The sequence below is a fragment of the Amphibalanus amphitrite genome, unplaced genomic scaffold (assembly GCF_019059575.1).
Source record: "Amphibalanus amphitrite isolate SeventyFive unplaced genomic scaffold, NRLGWU_Aamphi_draft 000734F_arrow, whole genome shotgun sequence".
In the NCBI taxonomy this organism is placed as follows: domain Eukaryota; kingdom Metazoa; phylum Arthropoda; class Thecostraca; order Balanomorpha; family Balanidae; genus Amphibalanus; species Amphibalanus amphitrite.
In genome coordinates this window covers 260,029-283,982 of record NW_024882228.1, presented here as the reverse complement: position 1 = coordinate 283,982, position 23,954 = coordinate 260,029, and the positions used below count along the sequence as shown (strand labels likewise).

Here is a 23,954-nt window from a genome sequence, read left to right as displayed (position 1 = left end):
TAATATAAGGACACTACCGTAAAACGACGAGAAGTGCTAGAAACTGCCGCAGAGCGGGTTCAGCCCCGTTACCAGCGCGGCCGGCCCGTAACCAGCGCCCCCGTTACCAGCGCGGCCGGCCTCGTTACCAGCGTGGCCGGCCCCGTTACCAGCGCGGCCGACCCAGTTACCAGCATCCCCTCCCGTTACCAGCGCGGCCGGTCCCGTTACCAGCACCCCCTCCCGTTACCAGCGCGGCCGGCCCCGTTACCAGCGCCCCCGTTACCAGCGTGGCCGGCCCCGTTACCAGCGCCCCCCGTTCCCAGCGCGGCCGGCCCCGTTACCAGCGCGGCCGGCCCCGTTACCAGCGCGGCCGGCCCCGTTACCAGCGTGGCCGGCCCCGTTACCGGCGTGGCCGGCCCCGTTACCAGCGCGGCCGACCCAGTTACCAGCATCCCCTCCCGTTACCAGCGCGGCCGGCCCCGTTACCAGCACCCCCTCCCGTTACCAGCGCGGCCGGTCCCGTTACCAGCGCCCCCGTTACCAGCGTGGCCGGCCCCGTTACCAGCGCCCCCCCCCCCCCCCGTTCCCAGCGCGGCCGGCCCCGTTACCAGCGCGGCCGGCCCCGTTACCAGCATCCCCCCGTTACCAGCGCGGCCGGCCCCGTTACCAGCGCCCCCGTTACCAGCGCGGCCGGCCCCGTTACCAGCGTGGCCGGCCCCGTTACCAGCGCGGCCGGCCCCGTTACCAGCCCCCTCCCTCCCCTTACCAGCGCGGCCAGCCCCCGTTACCAGCGTGGCCGGCCCCGTTACCAGCGCCCCATCCCCCTTACCAGCGCGACCGGCCCCGTTACCAGCGTGGCCGGCCCCGTAACCAGCGCCCCCTCCCCGTTACCAGCGCGGCCGGCCCCGTTCCCAGCACCCCCGTTCCCAGCGTGGCCGGCCCCGTTACCAGCGCCCCCTCCCCCTACCAGCGTGGCCGGCCCCGTTACCAGCACCCCCCCGTTACCAGCGCGACCGGCCCCGTTACCAGCGCCCCCCCCCCGTTACCAGCGCAGCCGGCCCCGTTACCAGCGCGGCCGCGCCGGCCCCGTAACCAGCGCCCCCCGTAACCAGCGCCCCCCGTTACCAGCGCGGCCGGCCCCGTTACCAGCGCCCCCGTTACCAGCGCGGCCGGCCCGTAACCAGCGCCCCCGTTACCAGCGCGGCCGGCCCCGTTACCAGCGCCCCCGTAACCAGCGTGGTCGCCCCGTTACCAGCGCGGCCGGCCCCGTAACCAGCGCCCCCGTTACCAGCAGGGCCGGCCCCGTAACCAGCGCCCCCGTTACCAGTGCGGCCGGCCCCGTTACCAGCCCCCTCCCTCCCCTTACTAGCGTGGCCGGCCCCGTTACCAGCGTGGCCGGCCCCGTTACCAGCGTGGCCGGCCCCGTTACCAGCGCCCCCGTTACCAGCGTGGCCGGCCCCGTTACCAGCGCCCCCGTTACCAGCGTGGCCGGCCCCGTTACCAGCGCCCCCGTTACCAGCGTGGCCGGCCCCGTTACCAGCGCCCCCGTTACCAGCGCGGCCGGCCCCGTTACCAGCGCCCCCGTTACCAGCGCCCCCGTTACCAGCGCCCCGCCCCCTTACCAGCGCGGCCGGCCCCGTTACCAGCGCCCCCGTTACCAGCGCCCCCTCCCCTTTACCAGTGCGGCCAGCCCCCGTTACCAGCGTGGCCGGCCCCGTTACCAGCGTGGCCGGCCCCGTTACCAGCGCCCCCGTTACCAGCGCGGCCGGCCCCGTAACCAGCGCCCCCGTTACCAGCAGGGCCGGCCCCGTAACCAGCGCCCCCGTTACCAGTGCAGCCGGCCCCGTTACCAGCCCCCCCCCCCCTCCCCTTACCAGCGCGGCCAGCCCCCGTTACCAGCGTGGCCGGCCCCCTTACCAGCGCGGCCGGCCCCGTTACCAGCGCCCCCGTTACCAGCGCGGCCGCCCCCGTTACCAGCGCGGCCGGCCCCGTAACCAGCGCCTCCGTTACCAGCGCCCCCGTTACCAGCGCGGCCGGCCCGTAACCAGCGCCCCCGTTACCAGCGCGGCCGGCCCCGTTACCAGCGCCCCCCCCCTTACCAGCGCGGCCGGCCCCGTTACCAGCACCCCCCGTTACCAGCGCGGCCGGCCCCGTTACCAGCGCGGCCGGCCCCGTTACCAGCGCGGCCGGCCCCGTTACCATCGCCCCCGTTCCCAGCGTGGCCGGCAGTTCAGTTAAGCACATGGTCGCCGCCCACAGGCACTGTAAACACCCGTGGCCAGTGTGTTTATCAGGGCGGTGTGTTTATGTTACCTACGTATGTTTGCGAGGTGAATCGAGGCGTTTATGAGATGTGTGACTGCAACTGGAATGTGAAGTGTAACATTTTGTTTTCGAGAATATTTAAGCCGCATGCCATTACTGTGTGCTTGACCTATTCAAATACATTAGCAGGAGAGGTGTGGTGCAAACTGGTGTAAGCAAATTGGCCACGGTCAAAATGTTACACCAGTCTGGTCTGCACTCCATCCAATATTTTGGGATGGCCTCGTTGAAAGGCTGAGAGCTTTGGTCTAGAAAGTTAATTTAACGTTGGCATAAAGTAAAACACATACCTAACTCGGCCGTTGATAAATTATCAAGACTTTATTCCTAATTAAGTTTTTGCCTCGGCCTTCGGCCTCGTTCAAAAATCCAGTAGCAACATAGGTCTTTAAAAAAAATCATTTACAACGATCTAGTTCCGTACCATATATTACTGAGCGGTAAGGGCTGCCTGTTTCAGTGCCCTCTGAGTGGTGAGAACCGACTGTTTCAGGTGTCTCTCGATAGGTAAGAATTGACTGTTTCAGTGCCTCCTGAGTGCATTGGTGGAGGCCGTCGTGTCTCAAACACCTGCATAAATGACAGGCAAAGTTAAGGCAAGATCGACTGCTTCAGTAAATGCTCAATTCAAATGTGTGTATAACACCGGCGAAGAGAACGAAGAGTATCATTATCGCGCCAATGGAAATCAATATTTATTGGGGTTAGTCGTCTCTAGCCCCGCCACTTCCATCCATCGCCTTCCAGCAACGGTTAGGTCGAAGGGGTCGAAGTCCGAATGTGTTACATTCAAAACTCCCGTGAAACGGTCTGGTAACGTCTGCTCCCTCGCGGGCCCGGGGGGAGGGGGGGGGGATCGGACGATCGGATTACCATGCTGAGGTTCAGATAAAACCCCGACACAGGAGGAATGGAAAATCATCGATATAATTCCAAATTACCTGGGAATGTTCCTGAGGTCACTCTTCTGATTTCTGTGATCGTATGGACCGACCCATACTTCGAGAAGTTTCTCGACCCCTTCAAAAAAATGTTCAGCGACTTCTTTCATGCTGGTAAGGTCTTCTTGCTGGGAGCCTGAAAGTAAAACACGCTACGTCAGCTTCACATCAACTCCACTTGGAAGAATGACAGCTCACATTCTAACATGGAGTGCATATGCATACCACAAGTACCACAAGTAAAACGCATAGCAAACACCCTCAATGCAAAACATCTGATTTCCATGATCAGGGCGAGGGGAGGGGACGGGGGGAAAGGGGAGGTTGCAGCGGCTGATCCAGCCATACATTTTCGCACTCTTGGCAGGTGAAAAATCAGCTTGAAGTTTGGTATTAGTGACGCCGAGGTCCACATGTTTTTTACAGGGTAAATTTTGTTGCTTTCCATGTTTCTCAATGTCCTGAATCTAAAAATGATGCTCATGAGTGCAGCAAATATCATGAAAATTCATCGAAGGTCTCCTAACCCAGCCTAGCCTAAACTTCTACCAGAGGTAGGTGTTGGGTGTTAGGTAGGAATAGGGATAGGGGTAGGGGTAGGGGTAGGCCGTAGGGGTAGGGTGGGGGACGGGGGTAGATGTAGTGGTAGGGGTCCCCTCAATCAACTCTTGGCCATCAGATTTCCTTCCAAAAACTAACTTAACCCGGTCACCAGGTCACATCAAGTGACCTTACATCAGAAAAAATCCCACAATCGCCATAGCTACACCGACTGAACGATCGCTTTGAACCTTTCAGCGATTGATAACAGCAGCAATATGTATAACACGTATATCTCGGAATTTTGACATCAGCGACCTCAGGTCAGCTCAATTTTTCGACCCTCCCATTATAAGTCAAAGGAAGAAAAATGAAATGCGCCTCTTTTGGACGAACGTCGTTCCCAACACTCTCAAACATCGGTTTAAAGGTAAACACGACACATCCAATCTGAAAATTGCACCCGTGAACCCTCTTAGTGCCCCTGAGGTCATCTCAGGTCATGAAAGGTCCCCAGCATCTTTTTACGATAACTTTAGATAGATACAGGCTAAAGCGATGAAAACACCTCAGATGTGTTCAGCTCGACGATACAAGTCGCCTGATCTGCAACATGACCTTTTCCGATCAGGTCATGACCTTGACCTGAGGTCAAATCTTAAAAATGACATTTCAAGGTCAAATTATAGTTCATTCGACAGGTCTCGACGAGAGGAACACGAAGCTGGCAAAAGTGATGTCCTAAATCTCTTGAGTCAACAGTTATTACAGAAAAAAAACGTCCTTCATCATAGCGGTCAGGTATTTTTATAGTTTTTGCCCTCTAAACGCTAAACCTGAGTCTGTGGATACGCTCCAGAAAGAGAGTTAAAAGGGCCATCGAGCGTGCTTTTCCGCGACTCTGTAGATCTATTGGTTCCCGAATTATGCGCCGTTGTTTCGTAAATACAGGCAAAATTTGACCTTTGATGACCTCCAGCGACCTGAACTTTGAGCTAAGATAAAAATAACCGCAGCATTTCTTCTTCATCATTTTTGACGCTCTTTCGAATGCCGCTTATCGCTATGTGGCCCAGGAGCCGTGTTAGACAGGAAACACCCCTCCCCGCTTTCACGGCGGGGAGGGGTGCTTTCCGGCGTCACTCGTTAGCTCATTAGCTGTGTCGAACGAATCTGATCGAAAAATCATTCACAGCGGATTTGACTACATGAGCCGCGGCAAAGTCCTCACAGCCTGCCATCAGCCACGCATAATGCACATACCTCCCTACCACCGAGCCACAACGCCATAGCCAAACTCTCACATGACCCGAGCGCATCTCGTTTACCAATGATGCATAACGCAAGTCGCAACAGCCTTAGATTCTGTTTCATACGATAATAAAATATATGTATTATCTTTAGCAAGATGGTAATACAATACAGTTAACAGTCTAAACGTAGTCCAAGTGATTTTCCTCATTATTCATTCTGGTATTGCAATGTGATAATTTAGAGGGCTCGCAGAGACCTTCGCGCTTTATGGATAATGGAGAGGATCTTTTGACTCAACTTGTGAGCTGCGTCGAACATATGTAGGTACCGTAAAGTGGGGCTATTTGAGACAGTGGGGCTATTTGAGACAGTAAGGTGATGGTATAGTAAAATCGCTGTAAAATGAAAACCGTTTGATGTTTTTTCGTCATTTTTGCTTAGGCTAATGTGGAATTGAACAGTGAATGCTCTGAATAACCTTTTTGAAAATTTCGAAAAGCTCTGAAAGAAATTAGTAATAAAATACAAAATACAGAAAAACGCACAATTTAAGTTGCTCGAAAAGGACCCCTACCTGCAGCTTAAAAAAGTTGAAGTTTTAACAGCTTCGCCACTGTATCTATCGTTACTACCTTTTTGCTTATAGGTTAAGCACATTTTCCATGAAAATATTAAATATTGTTAACGGTACTGCCGATTGCGTAACCCATTGTCTCAGAATCCCGATGATGCCCACCTGGTCAAACCTCAACGGATATGCCAAATAGCTGATGATAACGGTGATGCGATGCACCCGAGAAAACTTACCGCCATCTACCTGAAGTGCATCGAACGTTCGACATAAGCAACACCGGTGAATCGGTCGTGGTCATAAACGTGCAGTGGGTTCATGGTAGGTACTTTTAGCAGCAAGCAATATTTACATGTTCGTAGTGTAACATAATAACCCTTTAGCTGGTGACCAAACTAGTTATTCTGATGAATATGTGCTTAAAATGTGCTTCATCAGTCACTGACTCATTCGACAATCAACATATGTCTACCTTGGTTGGCCAAAAAACACCATTGAATGTTACTTAACACATGAACGTACTGTTAGGTGAGCCTATCCAAGTACATACTTGATGTGATAGGGTAACCGACCAATTGATACAGCATGCAGCGATCGAGGAAAATCGGCATAATATCAAAACCGTTTAACATTTTTCTGTTATTTCTTCGCATGGAGATGTACAAAGGAACAAACAATCATGCAGACCATTCACTCAAATGTTTTGGGAAGCCTTTTGCCTTGTTTGATTCATTACAGTGTGCTTCATAAGGTAGCGAGACTGTCTCAAATAGCCCCACCGACTTTCGGTATATATGTTTTCACGTCACCGGGGCTATATACAAAAACTTACTTTCAAAATTTTACTGTCGATGACTTTAAAATAGTCGTTGATGATCATCCTGTCAGTTTGAAAGCTATGGGTCACATCATATTATGATAGCCTTAGCATATAGTGATGCAATTTTATACCCTACCGAAATGAACTGTCCTACGAAAAAGGAAAAGGTTGAATATAAAGGTCATATAACAGTCTTTGAAAAAAACAATTTTTGCCAAAATGATCAAAATTCAATTTCCAAATGGATGGCGTTTAAAAAATTATGTCTAGCGTGACCGATTTTCTTTAATTTCTTTGCAACTAAACTGTCTCAAATAGCCCCACCCTATGGGGCTATTTGAGACAGGCTTTAACATAAAAAATAACCTTAATCATTATTACTAGCTGAACCAAAATACACCTATATGAAAGCGCTCACAGAGAACTACATTTTTGCAATTTACATGCTATAAGAAATATGAACTGTATTAAAGGGAGAGGCCAAAAACTGTAAAATCCGTTTCAAATAGCCCCACTTTACGGTACCCAATAAATCGTTGACAGAGTATTATGGACTCTGCCGACTACTGGAGCCGGTCCCGCTGGAACCGGCTGAGTCTCACTATGTTCCGCAGTAGTCGGCTGAGTCCCACTTTGTCCCGCTGGGACCGACCGAGTCCCATTGTGTCTCGCAGTAGTCGGCTGAATCCCAATTTGTCCCGCTGCAGTCGGCGGAGTCCCACGATGTCCCGCAGTAGTCGGCTGAGTCCCACTTTGTCCCGCTGGGACTGGCCGAGTCCTATTGTGTCCTGCTGAGACCGGCCAAGTCCCGTACTATGTCCCGTTGTAGTCGGCTGGCTGAGTCCCGTACTACATCCTGCTGTAGTCAGCTGAGTCCCACTTTGTCCCGCTTGGACAGGCCGAGTCCCATTGTGCCCCGCTGTGGTCGACTTAGTCCCAATTAGTCCCGCTGGAGTCGGTTGAGTGAGAGTCCCACTATGTCCTGCAGTAGTCGGCTGAGTCCCACTTTGTCCCGCTGGGACAGGCTAAGTCCCATGGTGTCCCGCTGGGACAGGTCGACTCATCCCGCTGCAGTTATCATGCCCAGTAATACCTCCCTCATCGATAGAAAAACATGCATCGAAAGAACGTCCGTGACGACATGATATAGGTATTGCGCCAAAATGCTGAAAAAACGAAGATCTAGAACCCTGAAAATATATCTAGAGAATACCACGAAATTTACACATCAATCGAGAGAGCATTCCATTGGTAACATTTCTCGATGGTAAAAATAGAGCTAGGTAAGCAAAAATCAGCGAAAACCCTCCCCAAACGCCACCTAACTCAATCCAACCTACCTCGCTGTTTTCGTCTCAATTTATGCCACGAATGCCGACTTTGTTTATCTTTCATTCATTATTTCTAATTACTTTTCTTTCAGCGCTCAGCTGGATGTAAATGACGTCATTGATAATAAAATGCCGAAAGACGTGAATTTGTTGCATAATTAACCCGCGCCCAGATGGGGTCTGCCGAGCAACGCGGTCTGATGGGGGGGGGCCATTTTGGCCCCCCCTCAGATCTCGAGAACCACGCAACATAGCGACAAGCGGTAAACGGTGTTGGATAGCCCCAACGGGGAACTACCTTGTGACCCAATTTCATTGACCTCGGTCAAACCGATGACGTCACAGGTCAGGTCAAAGGTCGAATTTTCACCGTTTACAGGCATTTCAAGAAATGCGTTGTAAAATCGTGTAAAATGCATTTCATTGAAAATCATCGATGGGGAAATGTTCTTCAAACACATATTTTGCTATTTGAGGTCACTGATACCAGGTCAGGTCACAGAGGTCAGGTCACTGGGGGGTCACAATATGAAAGTGTCGTGTGATACATGTTTTATGGTCCATTTTACATGAAAAATGCGATTATGTGGGTCAGACAGACTTAAGGGCCAGCTTAGGTCACGTTTTGGTCAAGGTCAGGTCAAGGTCAGGTCAAGGTCAGGTCAAATTAGGTCAAATTTCAAAGTTGATATTTTTGCATAAAATGGGTATCGATTCGATGCAGCTCGTCACGGGGAGTTCAATGGTGGTCTCCGTGTTGCGCTACGAGGTCTAGAATTGCTAAAAATTGAGTTCAAAAATTTGACGTCATCAATTTTTAACAGTTTTTTCGCTATAACTTGGCCAAAAAAAGAGGTATCGATCTAAAATTTGGTATGTATATCGAAGAGCGCAGGGACTATCACATATATTCCGGTTTTTTCGAAATTCGAAAAAATTTTGGAAATTTTTTGAGTTTTTCTAAAAAAAATCATTTTTTTGATTTTTGGGGGTCAAAATCCAAAAATTTCGAAAATCCGAGATAGCAGTTTTGTAGCGCCGTCTTTTCTCTACACAACCACATAAAGAACTTTAAAATTGCTTGTTAGCTGTAGAATTGGTGAGCGTTTCAAGATGTCATGTTTTTTGCTCATTTTTACTCGAACATGACCTCAGTTTGACCTCAATAACTCCTGACCTGAGGTGACCTGTGACTTGAAATTTTGTGTGAAGGTGTCAAATTGATGTCCGGTAAGGTACCCAAAATTTGGCGGCGCTGCGCGCCGCCGTTTTCTCGCTATTTAAGAAAAACCACAGGGGGGGCCAAAATGGCCCCCCCCATCAGGGCGCGGGTTAATAACAATGCGTGATAAGGCTAAAAAATGAAGGTGAAATTACAATAGCTCAACTTTGGTAACCTTAGAATAAATACGACTTTAAAAAGGATTTCAATTTATGAGTGAAATTCAATAATCTTTTGACGTAATTTTATAACAAGCCAACAAATGTGTGATCTCGTGAAAATGTTCGCTGTAATCTGTTTATTTCATTGTCAGTCTGCCGTTTATGCATACTGCTAGCTGACGTATTTCGGCCGCTCATTGGCGATCAGCTTAGGCCGCGTGAAGTTTACCAATGAGAAGTTGTCAAACGATAGCAGACTGACAGTAGAAAATAACAACCGAACAGCGTTTGACAGTAAAGCGGCGCGGCTCATAGGCTACTGTTGCCAAGTTGTTGCAAAGCGCCGGCTTTTTATTCAACACTCAACAGTCAATTGGTTTTACACAGGCAAATGTCTGGAGTATTTTAGGAATATTGTCGGTTCTGTGTCTCTGTCGCTTATTTCTATGTGTGTTTAAGGGTTCAAATATGTATGCTCGCTGAATGTAAGCCAATTCAGTTGTCATTGTGGGTCAGTTGATGTTTTTAAATGATCTTACAAAATTAAACTTGCAACATTCACCTGTAGGTGTTTTTGGTAATATTACTAGGTGTTTAATGTTACTAGGTGTAATGTTACTAGGTGTAGGTGTTTTTGCTTGAAATTTGAAAAATATGCATAAATCAGTATTGGTAACCCTGGCGTCACCGGTAGCGTTTTTGTTCAAGGTTAAGGTTTCCTGTATTAGGCCGCTGTGCCAGGCCGAAGCATGCTGTGACGTCACTGGGTAAGAGAAGATAACGTAAAGACTAAAGAATGACTCACTCAGGCAGACTCAAACTGAATCAGCAATTAGGCAGACTCAAACTGACTTGACCGACTCAAACCGATTCAGATTGACTCAGACTGACTCAAACTAACTCAGACCAACTCAACTGACTCAGATCAATCGACTCAAATCGATTCCGATTTCCGATCGACTCAGACAGATTCAGGCAGACTCAGACCAATTCAGATCGACTCAGACCAACTCAGATAGACTCAGAACAACTCAAACTGACCCAGAACAATTCAACCGAATCAAATCGTTCCATTGATTCAGACAGACTCAGAATGACTCAGACAGACTCAGAACGACTCAGACAGACTCAGGCAGACTCAAACCAACTCAGGCAGATTCAAACCGACTCAGGCAGACTCAGACCCACTCAGATAGACTCAGAACGACTCAAGCTGACTCAAACCAACTCAACCGACTCAAGTAGATTCCGATCGACTCGGACAGACTCAGAACGACTTAGACAAACTCAGGCAGACTCAAACCGGCTCAGGCACACTCAAACTGACTCGACCAACTCAAACCGATTCAGGTCTGATGATTCAGGTCAAATCGGGTCTGTCTGAGTCGGTCTAAATCGGTTTGAGTCGGTTCGATTTGAGTCGGTTGATTCGGTCTGAGTCATTTTGAGTTGTTCTGAGTCTAGCTGAGTCAGTCTGAGTCGATCTGAATCGGTTTGAGTCGGTCGAGTCAGTTTGAGTCTGCCTGAGTCTGTTTAAGTCGTTCCGAGTCTGTCTGAGTCGATCGGAATCGATTTGAGTCGGTTAAGTCGATCTGAGTCAGTTTGAGTCGTTCTGAGTCTATCTGAGGCGGTCTGAGTCGATCTGAATCGGTTTGAGTCGGTCGAGTCAGTTTGAGTCTGTCTGAGTCGATCGGAATCGATTTGAGTCGGTTGAGTCGGTCTGAGTCAGTCTGAGTCTATCTGAATCGGTCTGAGTCTGCCTGAGTCGGTTTGAGTCTGCCTGAGTCTCTCTGAGTCGTTCTGAGTCTGTCTGAGTCGATCGGAATCGATTTGAGTCGGTTGAGTCGGTCTGAGTTAGTTTGAGTCGGTCTGAGTCGATCTGAATCGGTTTGAGTCGGTCGAGTGAGCTTGAGTCTGCCTGAGTCGGTTTGAGTCTGCCTGAGTCGTTCTGAGTCTGTCCGAGTCAAGCAGAATGGAGTCGGTGAGTCGGTCTGAGTCAGTTTGAGTCGTTCTGAGTCGGTCTGAGTCGATCTGAATCGGTTTGGGTCGGTCGAGTCAGTTTGAGTCTGCCTGTGTCGGTCTGAGTCTGTGTCTCAGTCGATACTGATAGCGTGGTACGTTATCTTCTCTTCCAGTGACATCACAGCATGCTTCGGTGATATTTATTCACTTTCGATGACAACACGAAAGCAAATATTCAAAATTGAGCAAATATTCTAAATGAGATATATGTATGTGCAAGTTTTGAGACCTCTACATCCCTTTACATTCCTTTTTAAGGAGCCCATCACGAGGACAGGCGACCCAGCCCCCTGACAGGCACCGCACCCGGCTACGGGCCTGCTCCCGGGGGAGCTACCCGCATGGGATAGCATTGCCGGTCCAGCCCGGAGCAGGGGGGTGGAAGCATGGAGGAGCAGGATTTAGGATTTTGCTACCCTGAGGATGGAAATGACGGAACGGAGGACGTCAATTGACCCGCGTTCCTACATATGTTAAGCTAGCTGGCAACTGGCGAGAGGGGCACGCTGGGCCCATGAGGACCGTTCCGCCATTTACCTGCGGTACGTAAACTTCCGATTCAAATTATAACCAGTGAGCCGGGCGCGGGCGAGGTTGGTGGGGGGGGGGGGGCATGGCGTCATTCGCTACGAGCACCGCTCAGCGGACGGCATCCGGGTCCAAAACCACCCATTCATCCATTCGGACAAAATTTATCAGGAAAGAAAGAAAGAAATGAATGTATTCGCAGTAAGTACACAGAGCATTGGCTTTTCACCATTGCACGTTAATGGACGCGAGTCAATTGACGTCAATTGGGTGGGGTTTTTTAAAGGGCTGGTAGGGCCTGAGACATACCCATTGTTTGATAATTTTAACATTAGCTGTATGGCGCTGCATGGTAAGGATGGTTTTGCTATCCTAAAATAATCATTAGAGTCCTACTAGTAAAAATTGGGGAAGTGGTGCTCTTGACACCAGTGATGGTTATGGGCCCATGCATAACACACCATCACTATCGTGTCATAGAGCGTCACCATCAAGTGGTGGACTATCGCCCAGTTCGATGATTGTCTTCCATAACTGTCTTATGGTTTCAGATTGTCTATTGTATAACGTTCATTCTGAATCAATAATGAGGCAGACCGCCCTGTTCTTGAGCGTTTTGTGTTTGTTGATTGCTTCATCTACAAGTGAGGAATCGGCTGCCAATGAAGTGGACGAGCGTGGCTACATCTTGTTCTGTCCCTGTATGGGTGAGTGTTCAACTGCTGTTCTGGCACGTAAACACAGGGGCTGCGCCACCGGGGGTCGCGGGGGTCCGGTCCCCCTTCCCCCGATTATTTCGTTTCCGTAATGCCTGCCGGATGACGTATAAAGTGGTGCATTTTTGGGGTCGGACCCCCAATCATGAGGGTGTGGCAGAGCCCCTTTGTAAATAGCATACAGTGTCGTGTAATGGATGTGCTACACATATGTGCTAAATGTTAGATGTTTATCACACATTTGTCAGTACTTCTGGAGCCACCACCAGAGCCGGCCAAGGAGCACGGAGTGTTCCAGTGCACAGTGGTACACTCGGGGGCAGATTGATGTTCCACAACTCTTTATCCACCGGGTTCCTATGGCTCAGCATTGGCAGCAGCCGCCTGGTACCGGTAGACTGTGCCGCTTCACTTACTTGTCAAGCGGCACAGCCTACCCACCTGTATGACACCGGTCTGGGTCGGTGGCTGGAAGGCGATGTGGGCCGCCTGTGACGTCAGCGCAGCGGTGAGGGCCGAGCCCGGAGGCATGGCTCGGGTCGGCGCGGCGCGGCGGCTGGCGAGGGCTGGGGAGTGAGGTGGGGTGGGAGCACGGACCATCGCGTGGCTGAGCGAGTGTAGTTAACTTTCGCATCTCAAGGCGCCAATTATTCTACCTAACAATTGTGCTAAAGCAGTTGTTAAAATGTCCTATCCCCAAGACAGCGCCTATCATCATACTTGCAATGCACATTACGACACACTTAAGCGTGGCAATGGGACAGCCGATAGAACTTATGTCACTCGTGCATCGAGGTGCGGAGCTATATTTTGTATAACATATTAGTATTAAGGCCTTGATTGAGCATATTGGTGTCTATTGTTTCGCACGGCAATCGTCCAGAGACGTGGGAACTGGGGGTTATGAGTAGTGCCGCAGCCAACGCTCCAATTTAAAGCGGTAGACTGATTTACTGTTGCTCTAATATGTGGTCGCAGCTTCCAATAGCAAACCGTTCCAACTAGGAGCCAAAAAGTCAGCCACTCAGGGGGGCTCGAACCGGGCTTCTCCCACCGGCCAATTCACGACACGAGCGTTCATCCACTGAGCTACCGAGAATGGTCCGCGTCCGCACAAAACAAAATGACATTGACCCGCTGACCGGCAATGACAGTATTGTGACATTTGATCGCGTTTGACCGCGGCGGGTGGTCGCTGGTTTCGGCAGCTCAGTGGATACACGCTAGCGTCGTGGGGTGACCGGTTGGAGAAACCCGGTTCGAACCGTCCCAGGTGCGAGACTTATTTGTTCCTAGATGGAACGGTTTGCTATTGGTGGCTGCGACCACACATTAGAGGAACATAAGAGTTGCTTAAAGTTGGGACGCCGCGCTATCCAAAAACCCCAGTTCCCACGTCTCTGGACGATTGCTGTGCGAAATAATAGACACCAATGAGCTCAATCAAGGCCTTAATACATATCTGTTAAAAACAATGTAGCTCCGCAACTCGATGCACGTGTGATATAAATTCTATCGGCTGTCCCAATGTCACGTTTAAGTGTGTCGTAATGTGCATGGCAAGTATGATGAAAGGCGCTGTCTTGGGGATAGGACATTTTAACAACTGCTTTAGCACAATTGTTAGGTAGAATAATTGGCGCCTTGAGACGCGAAAGTTAACTACACTCGCTCAGCCGCGCGATGGTCCGTGCTCCCACCCCACCTCACTCCCCAGCCCTCGCCAGCCGCCGCGCCGCGCCGACCCGAGCCATGCCTCCGGGCTCGGCCCTCACCGCTGCGCTGACGTCACAGGCGGCCCACATCGCCTTCCAGCCACCGACCCAGACCGGTGGCATACGGTGTGGGTAGGCTGTGCCGCTTGACAAGTAAGTGAAGCGGCACAGTCTACCGGTACCAGGCGGCTGCTGCCAATGCTGAGCCATAGGAACCCGGTGGATAAAGAGTTGTGGAACATCAATCTGCCCCCGAGTGTACCTATGTACCAGCAGTGCATGGTGGATGTTGTGATGGGGCACGTTTTCCCTTCCCTTCATTTGGTATCACCCCCCGGTCATATGGAAGCACAGAAACAATAAACAGTTCCATGGTCGCCGCCATTGTGTTTCGAGGGTAATCGGCCGCTCCCGATAAATCGCCGCGAGAGTGCTAAACTAACCACCGGAATCGACCATAACATGGCGCGGTCGGTCGGTTTCGTAATCTTTTATTAACTTTTCGCTGACGGCCGCGACTAACCGTACTCGTTGTGCCTGTCGTGTGTAAATATCTGTGCGGCGCGCGCGTCCAAGATGGCGGGCGGCGATGAGGCGCAGTCGGCCGCCGCCGCTGAGAAGCCGTCTGAGATGGAGCTGCTTCGGGGCATGCTGCAGCAGCAATTGGAGCTGGCTGCAGCGGCAGCGCGACGTGAGGAGCGGATGGCCGCGCTGATGGAGCGGGTGCTTCCCGGCCCGACGGCCGTGCAGGACGCCACGGCACCCGCCCAGGCAGCTGCGGGGCCCGATTCCGGCGCCCGGCCGCGTGCACGAATGCCCGCCGCCGGCACGCCCACGCCCCGGCTGGCGGCTACCGCTACCCTCAAGGAGTTTGAGGCCTGGAAAGAGAAGTTCTCCGGCTACTTGTTGTGATGGGGCACGTTTTCCCTTCCCTTCATTTGGTATCACCCCCCGGTCATATGGAAGCACAGAAACAATAAACAGTTCCATGGTCGCCGCCATTGTGTTTCGAGGGTAATCGGCCGCTCCCGATAAATCGCCGCGAGAGTGCTAAACTAACCACCGGAATCGACCATAACAGTGGAAGACCATGCCAATTCAGGTCAATGCGGGGAGGCAGCTGCTGACCTGAGTGCTGCCGCTTTTGCGGCACTCATGGAATATGTATGTGCTGTTTATTGGTCACTAATGCAGGAAAAGCTGATGGCCATAAGTGTACTTTTGTTGGCAGGTCGATTTGGAAACCAAATGGACTACTTCTTGGGCACCCTTAGTTTCGCTAAGGAGCTCAACAGGACACTAGTGCTGGCACCGTGGGTGGAATATCACATGCGTCAGCCGAAGTCGGTGGGTATTGATTTTTTTGTCAAGACTTCTGCTATCGTTTTTCGTGCTATGTTTGGTCTCATGCAGGCGCATATGGAATAAGGAATATGGATCATTTAATAACAAACACGTATTCTGAACAAATGCCCCTTTGCCAGCCGATACTTATGACCACATTAATAGCTGGTCTTGCTATAATCTAGTCTCGCTTATGTAGATTTTTGGTCATCGAACTTTTTTTAATGATCTTTAGATAGTAGGTCTCATAAATCTTAAATCAACCACTAATCATAAATACAAATCTTAACCCTGGTCCGTATAGGGGGGGGGGGGGGGAGTCGAACGGTCCCCCTCGGTTTTTCGCGAATAACTCGCATAAAAAGCGGCCGATCGCGGACTCTTTCAGTACCCTCGCGTTAATCAATTTCACACCTACCCTGAAAATTGCATGACCCTGACTCAAATGACCTTTGACCTGTAACCTACTTTTCGAGACCATGTTTGGCCGGAATTGCGATTTGGCGTATGTCGGCTCTCATTAGTCGCGCGTTTGCAGTCTTTTCGTGGTTTCAAGCGTTCAAACATGATATGATGTTGTTCCCACGCATAAGGTTGGGTGTCAAGGTCACCTGAAGGTCAGGTCAGGTCATTGACCTTTGATGACCTCGGTTCACTTTTTTATTTTTACATGTTTCTAGGCTAGTTTTTTTAGCTGAATTCGAATTAAGCAACCATATGAACATTCACGAAGTAGTTTTGGAGCCTTCGTAACATGTTGCGAAGCTGTCAGAGGCGGTTGACACCTACTACAAATGCTCGGCAGGACCTCTACTGGTTGACCTTCACCTGACCTGACCTGACCTGACCCGACCTGGCGTAAATGCATGAAGATATCATCTGTGATCAAAACTAACATGATATTCGTGATTAACGCTCCGAAAAACCCATAGTAACTATCCTTTACGACGTTCTAACGGGTCCCGATTTTCCCGACTTTTGGGTCATTGACCTGACCTGGAAGGTCAACCAATGACCTAGGACCTTTAAATTCGGTATCATCGTCACGGGCAACACGCTCGTTTTTTCCGCGAAGCTCTAGCTCGATCAGGGGCGAAACGGCAAGGGGGTCCAATGGACCCCCCCCCCCTATACGTTCGCGGCTGTAAAAACACCAATACGGGCGAGGGTTACTTAATATTCATCGGCACTTAGATTCACATTTCATTCACATAATCCATTCATAAGCTGGGTAATTCGTTTTTATTGGTTTTCATTCCTACTCGACTCATCTTTGCAACATCTTTGCCTCATTTTCCCTAAAAAAAATTCTGTGTGGACGGCTCGCACTATAAAGGCAAGAGTACTGCCCACTGCTCGTAAGCAATAGGCATTATTTATAAGCGGGTCCTTTTTTAATTTGATGTTATCCTTTATAATGATAATACAATGCATTTCATTAAAAAACATTGAGCTCAGTTTTGTGTGAAAAGCTAATGATGGTATTTCCTTTTTCAGATTCAGGTACCGTTCGACGAGTATTTTCGAGTGGACGAAGTAGCGAAGTACCATCCTGCAATTACCATGGAAACATTTATGAGTGAAATAGCCCCGAAGATATGGCCGCCTTCAAAGAGAATTTGTAAGCATTGTTTCTAAACAAAGTTACTGTCGTTTTGTAGCACCTAGAATCCTGGAAGGCTGCAAGCACCTATTGACTCGCACTTTGGTTAGGATACTTTCAAGAATTCTTGTTGTTGTATCCAGGGTGATGTAAAGAAAAGTTGCCATTCGAATTGTTTAACAGTTATTTATTACGGGCCTTGTAGCTCAGTTGTTGGAGCATTGGACTCCGTGTGATTAGAGTCCGGGTCTGAGACGCTCCGGGGCTCGATATTGTGAGACCTGACAGCCGACAGGCATTGTCTGTGGTTGGGGGAGCAGCCGCAGCCAGTTGGAGTCAGTTGAGTGGGGGCGGGGGGGGGCGTTATATTTCGATGGGTATCCACGTTAAACTTAACATCTAAATCCTCCCGTTTCCTGGAATTACCGATCGTACGGTTTGCTTGGGACCTACGCTCAAGCTCAGCTTAGCTCGGGCCTCGACTCTTTCATCCATCAGTCAGCCATTTGAGGTAGCCTATTTGATAGCCTAATGCCTATTGCTTAGGATAGCCTATTGCCCTATTGGAAATGGAGGTTCTGTCTCGTGGCTAGCATGCCTCCGCGAACACGACTGAATAATGCAGATGAGGTAGGGAAGGACAAAGGACATACGATCGCGCTGGTCAGTGTTCACTCGTGCGAGTGAGTTCACTCGCTCAGTACAGGCGGCGCTACCCCGGTCACGCCCGTTCGACTGTGGCACAGTACTGCCGAATGATGTCCCAAAGTTCCTCAGTCGGAAGTCGGGAGCTGTTCCCGGGGCACACCTCCCTTCCCCAAAAGTCTGTCAGTCAATTCACACCGTCTGAAGGGTGCAGCGGATCTACTTTGTCGGAACCGTGGCTGAGAGGGATGACGGACCGTGAACTCGGATCGTGTGTCCAATTCCATAGGCAACCTTCCTGTCTAACAGACTGTGGGACAAGCATCTGGAGCGCTGACTTTCCGCTGGATTACGTCGGCGTACCGTGCCGGGGCGCGTTTGTGTGTGTGTGTGGGGGGGGGGGGGAGGGGTGCTGGTCGCTGTGCGCCGCTGATGCGCCCTGTTATCCCCGCAGCGTTCTGCTACCAGCAGCAGTCGCTGTGTCCCGCTGATGCGCCCAGCAGCGGTCGCTGTGTAGTGTGTCCCGCTGATGTGCCCTGTTATCCCCGCAGCGGTCGCTGTGTCCCGCTGATGCGCCCTGTTATCCCCGCAGCGTTCTGCTACCAGCAGCGGCAGGCGTACGGTGAGCCGCCGACCGACCCCTGCGCCGCCAAGAACGGCAACCCGCCCGGCCCCTTCTGGGACACCTACGGCATAGACTTTGTGTCCTCGGAGCTGCACAGCCCGCTGTCGTACGACCTGTGGAACGTGGCCGGCGAGGCGGAGCGCTGGCGGCGCCGCTACCCGCCGCACCGCTGGCCCGGTGAGTCCGCCACCCGCCGTCCGTAGCTGGCCCGGTGAGTCCGCCACCCGGCGTCCGCAGTCGGGTCAGTGAGTCCGCTGTCTGCAGTCGGTCCGGTGGCCCGGCGTCGATGTAAGGTCCGCGCTTTGCTGCCGGGCACGGCGCTCGTTAGAGATGGGACCGATCGTCAGAGATGGGACGTTGTCATTAACTAACGGCCATTGTATTCTGCCATCATTTGTATTCACCTAGCAAAGTCCGAGTCCTCAGCACTGTTTTTGTTTGTCCGAAAAGAAAGGTCCTCTTATGGAACTTAAAAATGGAGTAATGAAGTTGGTTAGATTGTTAATGTTGTCGTCTCGGTGACATGTGACCCTTTGCGTCGGCTGCTCAGTGCTGGCGTTCGCCGGCTCGCCGGCCTCCTACCCGGTGCTGGAGGTGAACGCCGGCCTGCAGCGCCACTTCCAGTGGTCGGAGTCCGTCCGCGAGCGCGCCCGGGAGCTGAGGCGCCGCCTGCTGCCGGCCGCGCCGTTCGTTGGCGTCCACCTCCGGCTCGGCTCCGACTGGGTGAGTTCGGCCACCGTGCCGGGTCAGCTCAACAGCTTACGGCTGGGTGAGTTTGTCCTGACTGGGTGATTGTGTTCGGACAAACCCAAGATTGATATATAGCTACTGACTACTGAGGTTATCCGGACCCATACCATTAGCTATTAAGCCATGGCTCTGTATGGGTTTCTACGTCTGTGATGTTTACTGATTAACGTGTGTACTCGGATCGTATGTGCTCGGCCGCCGGTGAGCTCACGGTGTCTGGTTTCCGGCCGTCGGTGAGCTCACGGTGTCTGTCCGTCCGTCGGTGAGCTCACGGTGTCTGTCCGGCCGTCGGTGAGCTCACGGTGTCTGTCCGGCCGCCGGTGAGCTCACGGTGTCTGTCTGTCCGTCGGTGAGCTCACGGTGTCTGCTCCGGTCTCCAGTGAGCTCACGGTGCCCGTGTCCGACCTCCGGTGGGCAGCTCACGGTGTCAGTCTCCGGCCGCCGGTGAGCTCACGGTGTCTGTCCGGCCGCCGGTGAGCTCACGGTGTCTGTCTGTCCGTCGATGAGCTCACGGTGTCTGTCCGGTCTCCGGTGGGCAGCTCACGGTGTCTGTCCGGCCGTCGGTGAGCTCACGGTGTCTGTCCGGCCGTCGGTGAGCTCACGGTGTCTGCTCCGGTCTCCGGTGAGCTCACGGTGTCTGTCGGGCCGTCGGTGAGCTCACGGTGTCTGTCCGGTCTCCGGTGAGCTCACGGTGTCTGTCCGGCCGTCGGTGAGCTCACGATGTCTGTCCGGCCGTCGGTGAGCTCGCGGTGTCTGTCTGTCCGTCCACCAGGAGCGCGCCTGCGCCCACACGCGCCAGGCCACGGGCAACATGTTCTCGTCGGCGCAGTGTCTGGGCTACCGTCAGCAGCACGGTCGGCTGACGGAGCGACTCTGCTACCCGGACTGGCCGACCGTGGCGCGCCAGATGCGCCGCGCCGCCCGCCACACGCGCGCGCCCGCCGTCTACGTGGCCACGGACGCGCCCGAGCGGCTGGACAGTCTGCGCCGCGAGCTGCGCGGCCACGAGCAGGAGGTGAGCGGCAGCGCACGGCGCCGGCTCTGAGATCCTCCACACCCACCCACCGACACTGACAGACCGTGAAGACAACGGAGGGGCGGGAGCTCAGTGGCGAGCGGCGCACAGCCCAGCCCTGCCGAGCTGTCTGCCCCCCCCCCCCCCCACACACACACACATCTAGGACCGTTCCATTCCTACTTGTCGCCCATTCACCCGTCTGAGTGCTTCTATGTGGGCAGATGCACAATGCAATTCATACCTGATAATCGATTGATTTTCCGGAGTGGCAACGTAGTGCTGTGACAGGGGGACATTTCATCGACTATTTAGTTAAATATGATCACTTTTTTACCATCGTCTATCCAAATAGTTCAGTGGGTTTCGTGATCTTCATGCGCCTCCCTTGTTGTCGCCTGTCTGGGGCTTATTACGGGTTCGTTTGCTCCCACTGCCGCGCCCCCTCGCCGTGGCCACCGATACTGTTCTCGCTGCGGTACTGGTCTGTGTGTCCGCCCGTCCGTGTGTCCGCCGCTGACACCCGCTCTGCCCGGCAGTTCGAGCTGGTCACGTGGCAGCCGGCCGAGCCGGGCCGGCCGGCGGACGCGCACGCCGAGCTAGCGCTGCTGGCCCGCGCCAACCTCTTCATCGGCAACTGCGTCTCCTCGTTCTCGGCAGTGGTGTTCCGCGAGCGGGACGCGCTCGGGCTGCCGTCCGCCTTCTGGGCGTTCCCAGAGGACTCTGAGTCGGAGTCGGAGTCGGACCGGGATGCCGACCCGGCGCGGCCCGGCAGGGACGAGCTGTAGTCAGCCCGGCCGGGCCCGGCAGGGACGAGCTGTAGTCAGCCCGGCCCGGCCCGGCAGGGACGAGCTGTAGTCAGCCCGGCCCGGCAGGGACGAGCTGTAGTCAGCCCGACCCGGCCCGGCAGGGACGAGCTGTAGTCAGCCCGGCCCGGCCCGGCAGGGACGAGCTGTAGTCAGCCCGGCCCGGCCCGGCAGGGACGAGCTGTAGTCAGCCCGGCCCGGCAGGGACGAGCTGTAGTCAGCCCGGTCCGGCAGGGAGGAGCTGTAGTCAGCTCGGCCCGGCCCGGCCCGGCTCGTGGGGACAGGGATCTCGCTGTGGCGTGCGCTGCCGCACTGCTGGCGGCAGTACCTCCGGGGACGTGTGTGTGCTCAGATCGGCCTGCCGCTCAGCCCGGGTCTCCGCGGAGACTGGCGGTGGCGCGGTCCCGTATGCCGGTCATTGGGCGGGAGTGTTGGTCGCGGCCGGCCGTGCGCGGTGGCGGGGCGTGGCTCGGCCGCGCGGTGATCTCAGTGACGACAGAGCAGCGATCAAATGGCACCCATTGGGTGTGTACTGTGTCCGGTGACATTCACCGCAACCGGCTCGTGTAGTGCTTTGAGTACTTACGAATGAGCCGTTCATGCATTGATACATTCATTCCCGTTTTCTATTTTCGCTTTTGCAGCGATCATCCAACCATTAATAAAGTTTACTTTGGAATATCAGGCGCGGATACAAGGGGGGGCCATGGGGGCCATGGCCCCCCCTTGGCCGATTTTTTTTTCAAAAATAAAATAAAAAGTTAAAAAGTTAAAAAGCTGAAAAGGGGGCCTCCTGAAAATAAAGTGGCCGAAATCCGATGAGTTTTTTTTAACCTACCCACTTAGTTATTTCTTAGAAGACTAGCTGAGAAGACTTCTTTGTTAGAAGATTGGTAAAGCTTTTCATAACTTGGAGGTCTCTTATACTCACAGAGATGACCACTTTTACAGGGCCTCCTAACCTGCACAGAGGGCCTCCAAGCCTGCACAGATGTTGAGATGTTGCCTGAACAGCTAGATAAGCTCAATAGACGCAGTTTTTTTTTGGGGGGGGGGCCCAACCAGTGGGAAGATGGGGCCTCCAACAGGTGGGATTATGGGGGGGGCCTCCTGGTTTCTAATGGCCCCTCCCTTGGAGATTTTCTGGATCCGCCCCTGTGGAATATCCGATATGTCTGTGCTACCCTGCGGCTATTAGAACATTTCTCCGGTTATCGGGGTGTTTCTTCTTTATCCACCTACCATGTACCAACCTGTTAACATAAGAACGATTTCGACCCGATATTTGGAATCCTTGCTAACATTCGAGATCACCTTTTGTCAAATGGCATTCAGAGTTGAGGGGGTGCCGTGTAAAATTGCACTTCTAGTGGGTTGAGTTGGCATGTGATGACCCATATACTGATTGCCTGATCTCTGGACTGGTGCCGCAGCGGTGGACGCCCGCGTGAAGTGATGGCTCTTCCACTGCACATATTATCACGGTTAAAAAGCACCATTCCGGTTGTTTTGAGCCTCGTTCGTTCGTTTGTTTAATCCTCGTTACGGAACATGCCGGACAGCACCGCCCAGTGCCGGGTGGATGACTACGGAGTACGGAGGGGCTCAGTTGGCTCCTTTACGATACCATCGATCGTAGTGAAGACAATATTTTGTATTTTGTGGTCTCTCGTAGTTTGTGGTATCACGAATGTAAGAGCTGAACAGACCAGGGAAACGGGTTACACAGCACATTGGGTGGACGCGTTTCGTGTAAATGACTTTTTCGACACCCTCTCGGAAATTAAAACAATACAAACACCGAGAGGGTGTCGAAAAAGTCATTTAGACGAAACGCGTCCACCCAATGTGCTGTGTAACCCGTCTCAATATATATATTTGTCTATTACTACTCAGACCAGGGAAAGTTATCACGCAAAATAAGCAACATCCACATTTACCACATGCCGAGATATCCCTTTAACATTAGCACGTGCATTTGGGAAATGGCTTCGGCCCGCCTCGGCTAATGTTGAAGGTATTTGGGAAACGATTCGGCCCTAGGGCTTTTTGATTTTCCCAGACAAAATTTTACTGAATATTCTGAGCGGAAGAACCAATTTCAAAGAAGATATTTACGGATTGTGTGTTCACTAACAGCAACAGCAAAAGTAAGTGACTGCGTGTTTACTTACTTTTGCTGTCAACGTAATTCAACTAAACAAGTTTATCGTTCCAATGCCAATGTATTTATTGCTGCAGAACATGGTCGGAAATCGGAATAATAATTATTTCTACATAATGCACGCAAAAAACGATCATTTTAAATGCGTGAAGCATCTTAACGTGCCACAATGAAACATTTGATATTGTTCCAGCTGGGATCCAAGACGCGTTTGATTCAGCGTTTCACCCAATTTTCAGTTTTCCTCACGGTTTCCTCACTCCTGCTGGACTCCATATCTTTATTCTAACTTCTGGCGCTTCACCATCTTCATCCTCAGCTTTTTCAAACCCTAAATAAGGGGGAAGTAGGAATTTCATCTTTCATACTCAACGCCGCCCAATAATGAAAAAAAATAATCACGGTGACGATAGAGATGAACAAATTATTGAACATAGTATTAAAGGGACCCTCCCACCTTCAAAAAAGTTAATGAATTGGCATGAAAGTGATGTCGCTCGGTTCAGAAAGAGCAAAAATGAATATCTACCAAATTTCATCGAAAAATATTCACCAGTTTTCAAGATATTAGACTTTTACTTTTGTTTACTTTTTGGGATCTCCGCTGTTCCTAGCGACTTTATTTGAAAGTGCGGCAATTGTTGCGCGCAAAGCAGCATATACCACCGCGTGCTGCCAAACGTTTTAGTAAAAGATTTAAAAATCGTTAGATCTCCGCTGACGTCACAAATTCTAAGGGGGCATACCAATGCATTAGCCCCTTAGAATCCGAAAACTGCAAGTTTGAAATTCCATATCTTCGAATTAAAGCATTTTTCGATGTTGTGAATGCCCAAACCGGTATTTTCAGGCCATGGCCACCAATTTGGCTATC

At 51.9% G+C, this 23,954-nt stretch overlaps 2 protein-coding genes across 5 annotated transcripts in view; one reads left to right on the top strand and one right to left on the bottom strand.

Annotated features, from left to right (window-relative positions):
* The window catches only part of LOC122365357 (S-adenosylmethionine decarboxylase proenzyme-like), a 42,401-nt gene extending 34,944 nt beyond the window's left edge, over positions 1-7,457 (bottom strand). Inside the window, exons 1-2 of the mRNA XM_043336501.1 lie at positions 7,440-7,457; positions 3,249-3,384 (exon numbers count right to left, since the gene is read on the bottom strand). Of these exons, the coding sequence (XP_043192436.1) occupies positions 3,249-3,358 (110 nt within the window). The 5' untranslated portion in view covers positions 3,359-3,384; positions 7,440-7,457. The remainder of the gene's footprint in view (positions 1-3,248; positions 3,385-7,439) is intronic.
* Positions 7,458-9,454: 1,997 nt separating this feature from the next.
* LOC122365360 (GDP-fucose protein O-fucosyltransferase 1-like) lies at positions 9,455-21,594 on the top strand. Of its 4 annotated transcripts, none has more exons than XM_043336509.1 (8): positions 9,455-9,540; positions 12,249-12,404; positions 15,360-15,475; positions 16,970-17,093; positions 18,313-18,522; positions 18,896-19,068; positions 19,868-20,110; positions 20,650-21,594. In XM_043336509.1, the coding sequence occupies exons 2-8, from the start codon at positions 12,284-12,286 to the stop codon at positions 20,896-20,898; spliced, it is 1,236 nt and encodes a 411-aa protein (XP_043192444.1). In that variant the 5' UTR covers positions 9,455-9,540; positions 12,249-12,283; the 3' UTR covers positions 20,899-21,594. The 4 variants fall into 4 exon arrangements, with proteins under 4 accessions (XP_043192444.1, XP_043192445.1, XP_043192443.1 ...); XM_043336510.1 differs by having other exon boundaries at positions 9,503-9,523; XM_043336508.1 differs by having other exon boundaries at positions 9,534-9,632.
* Positions 21,595-23,954: the final 2,360 nt, after the last annotated feature.

Bases quoted from the DNA above. Each gene is read 5' to 3' on its own strand.
- LOC122365360 (XM_043336508.1), top strand. The intron at 19,069-19,867 runs GTGAGTTCGGCC...TCCGTCCACCAG, and splicing joins TCCGGCTCGGCTCCGACTGG to GAGCGCGCCTGCGCCCACAC. The intron at 20,111-20,649 runs GTGAGCGGCAGC...TCTGCCCGGCAG, and splicing joins TGCGCGGCCACGAGCAGGAG to TTCGAGCTGGTCACGTGGCA.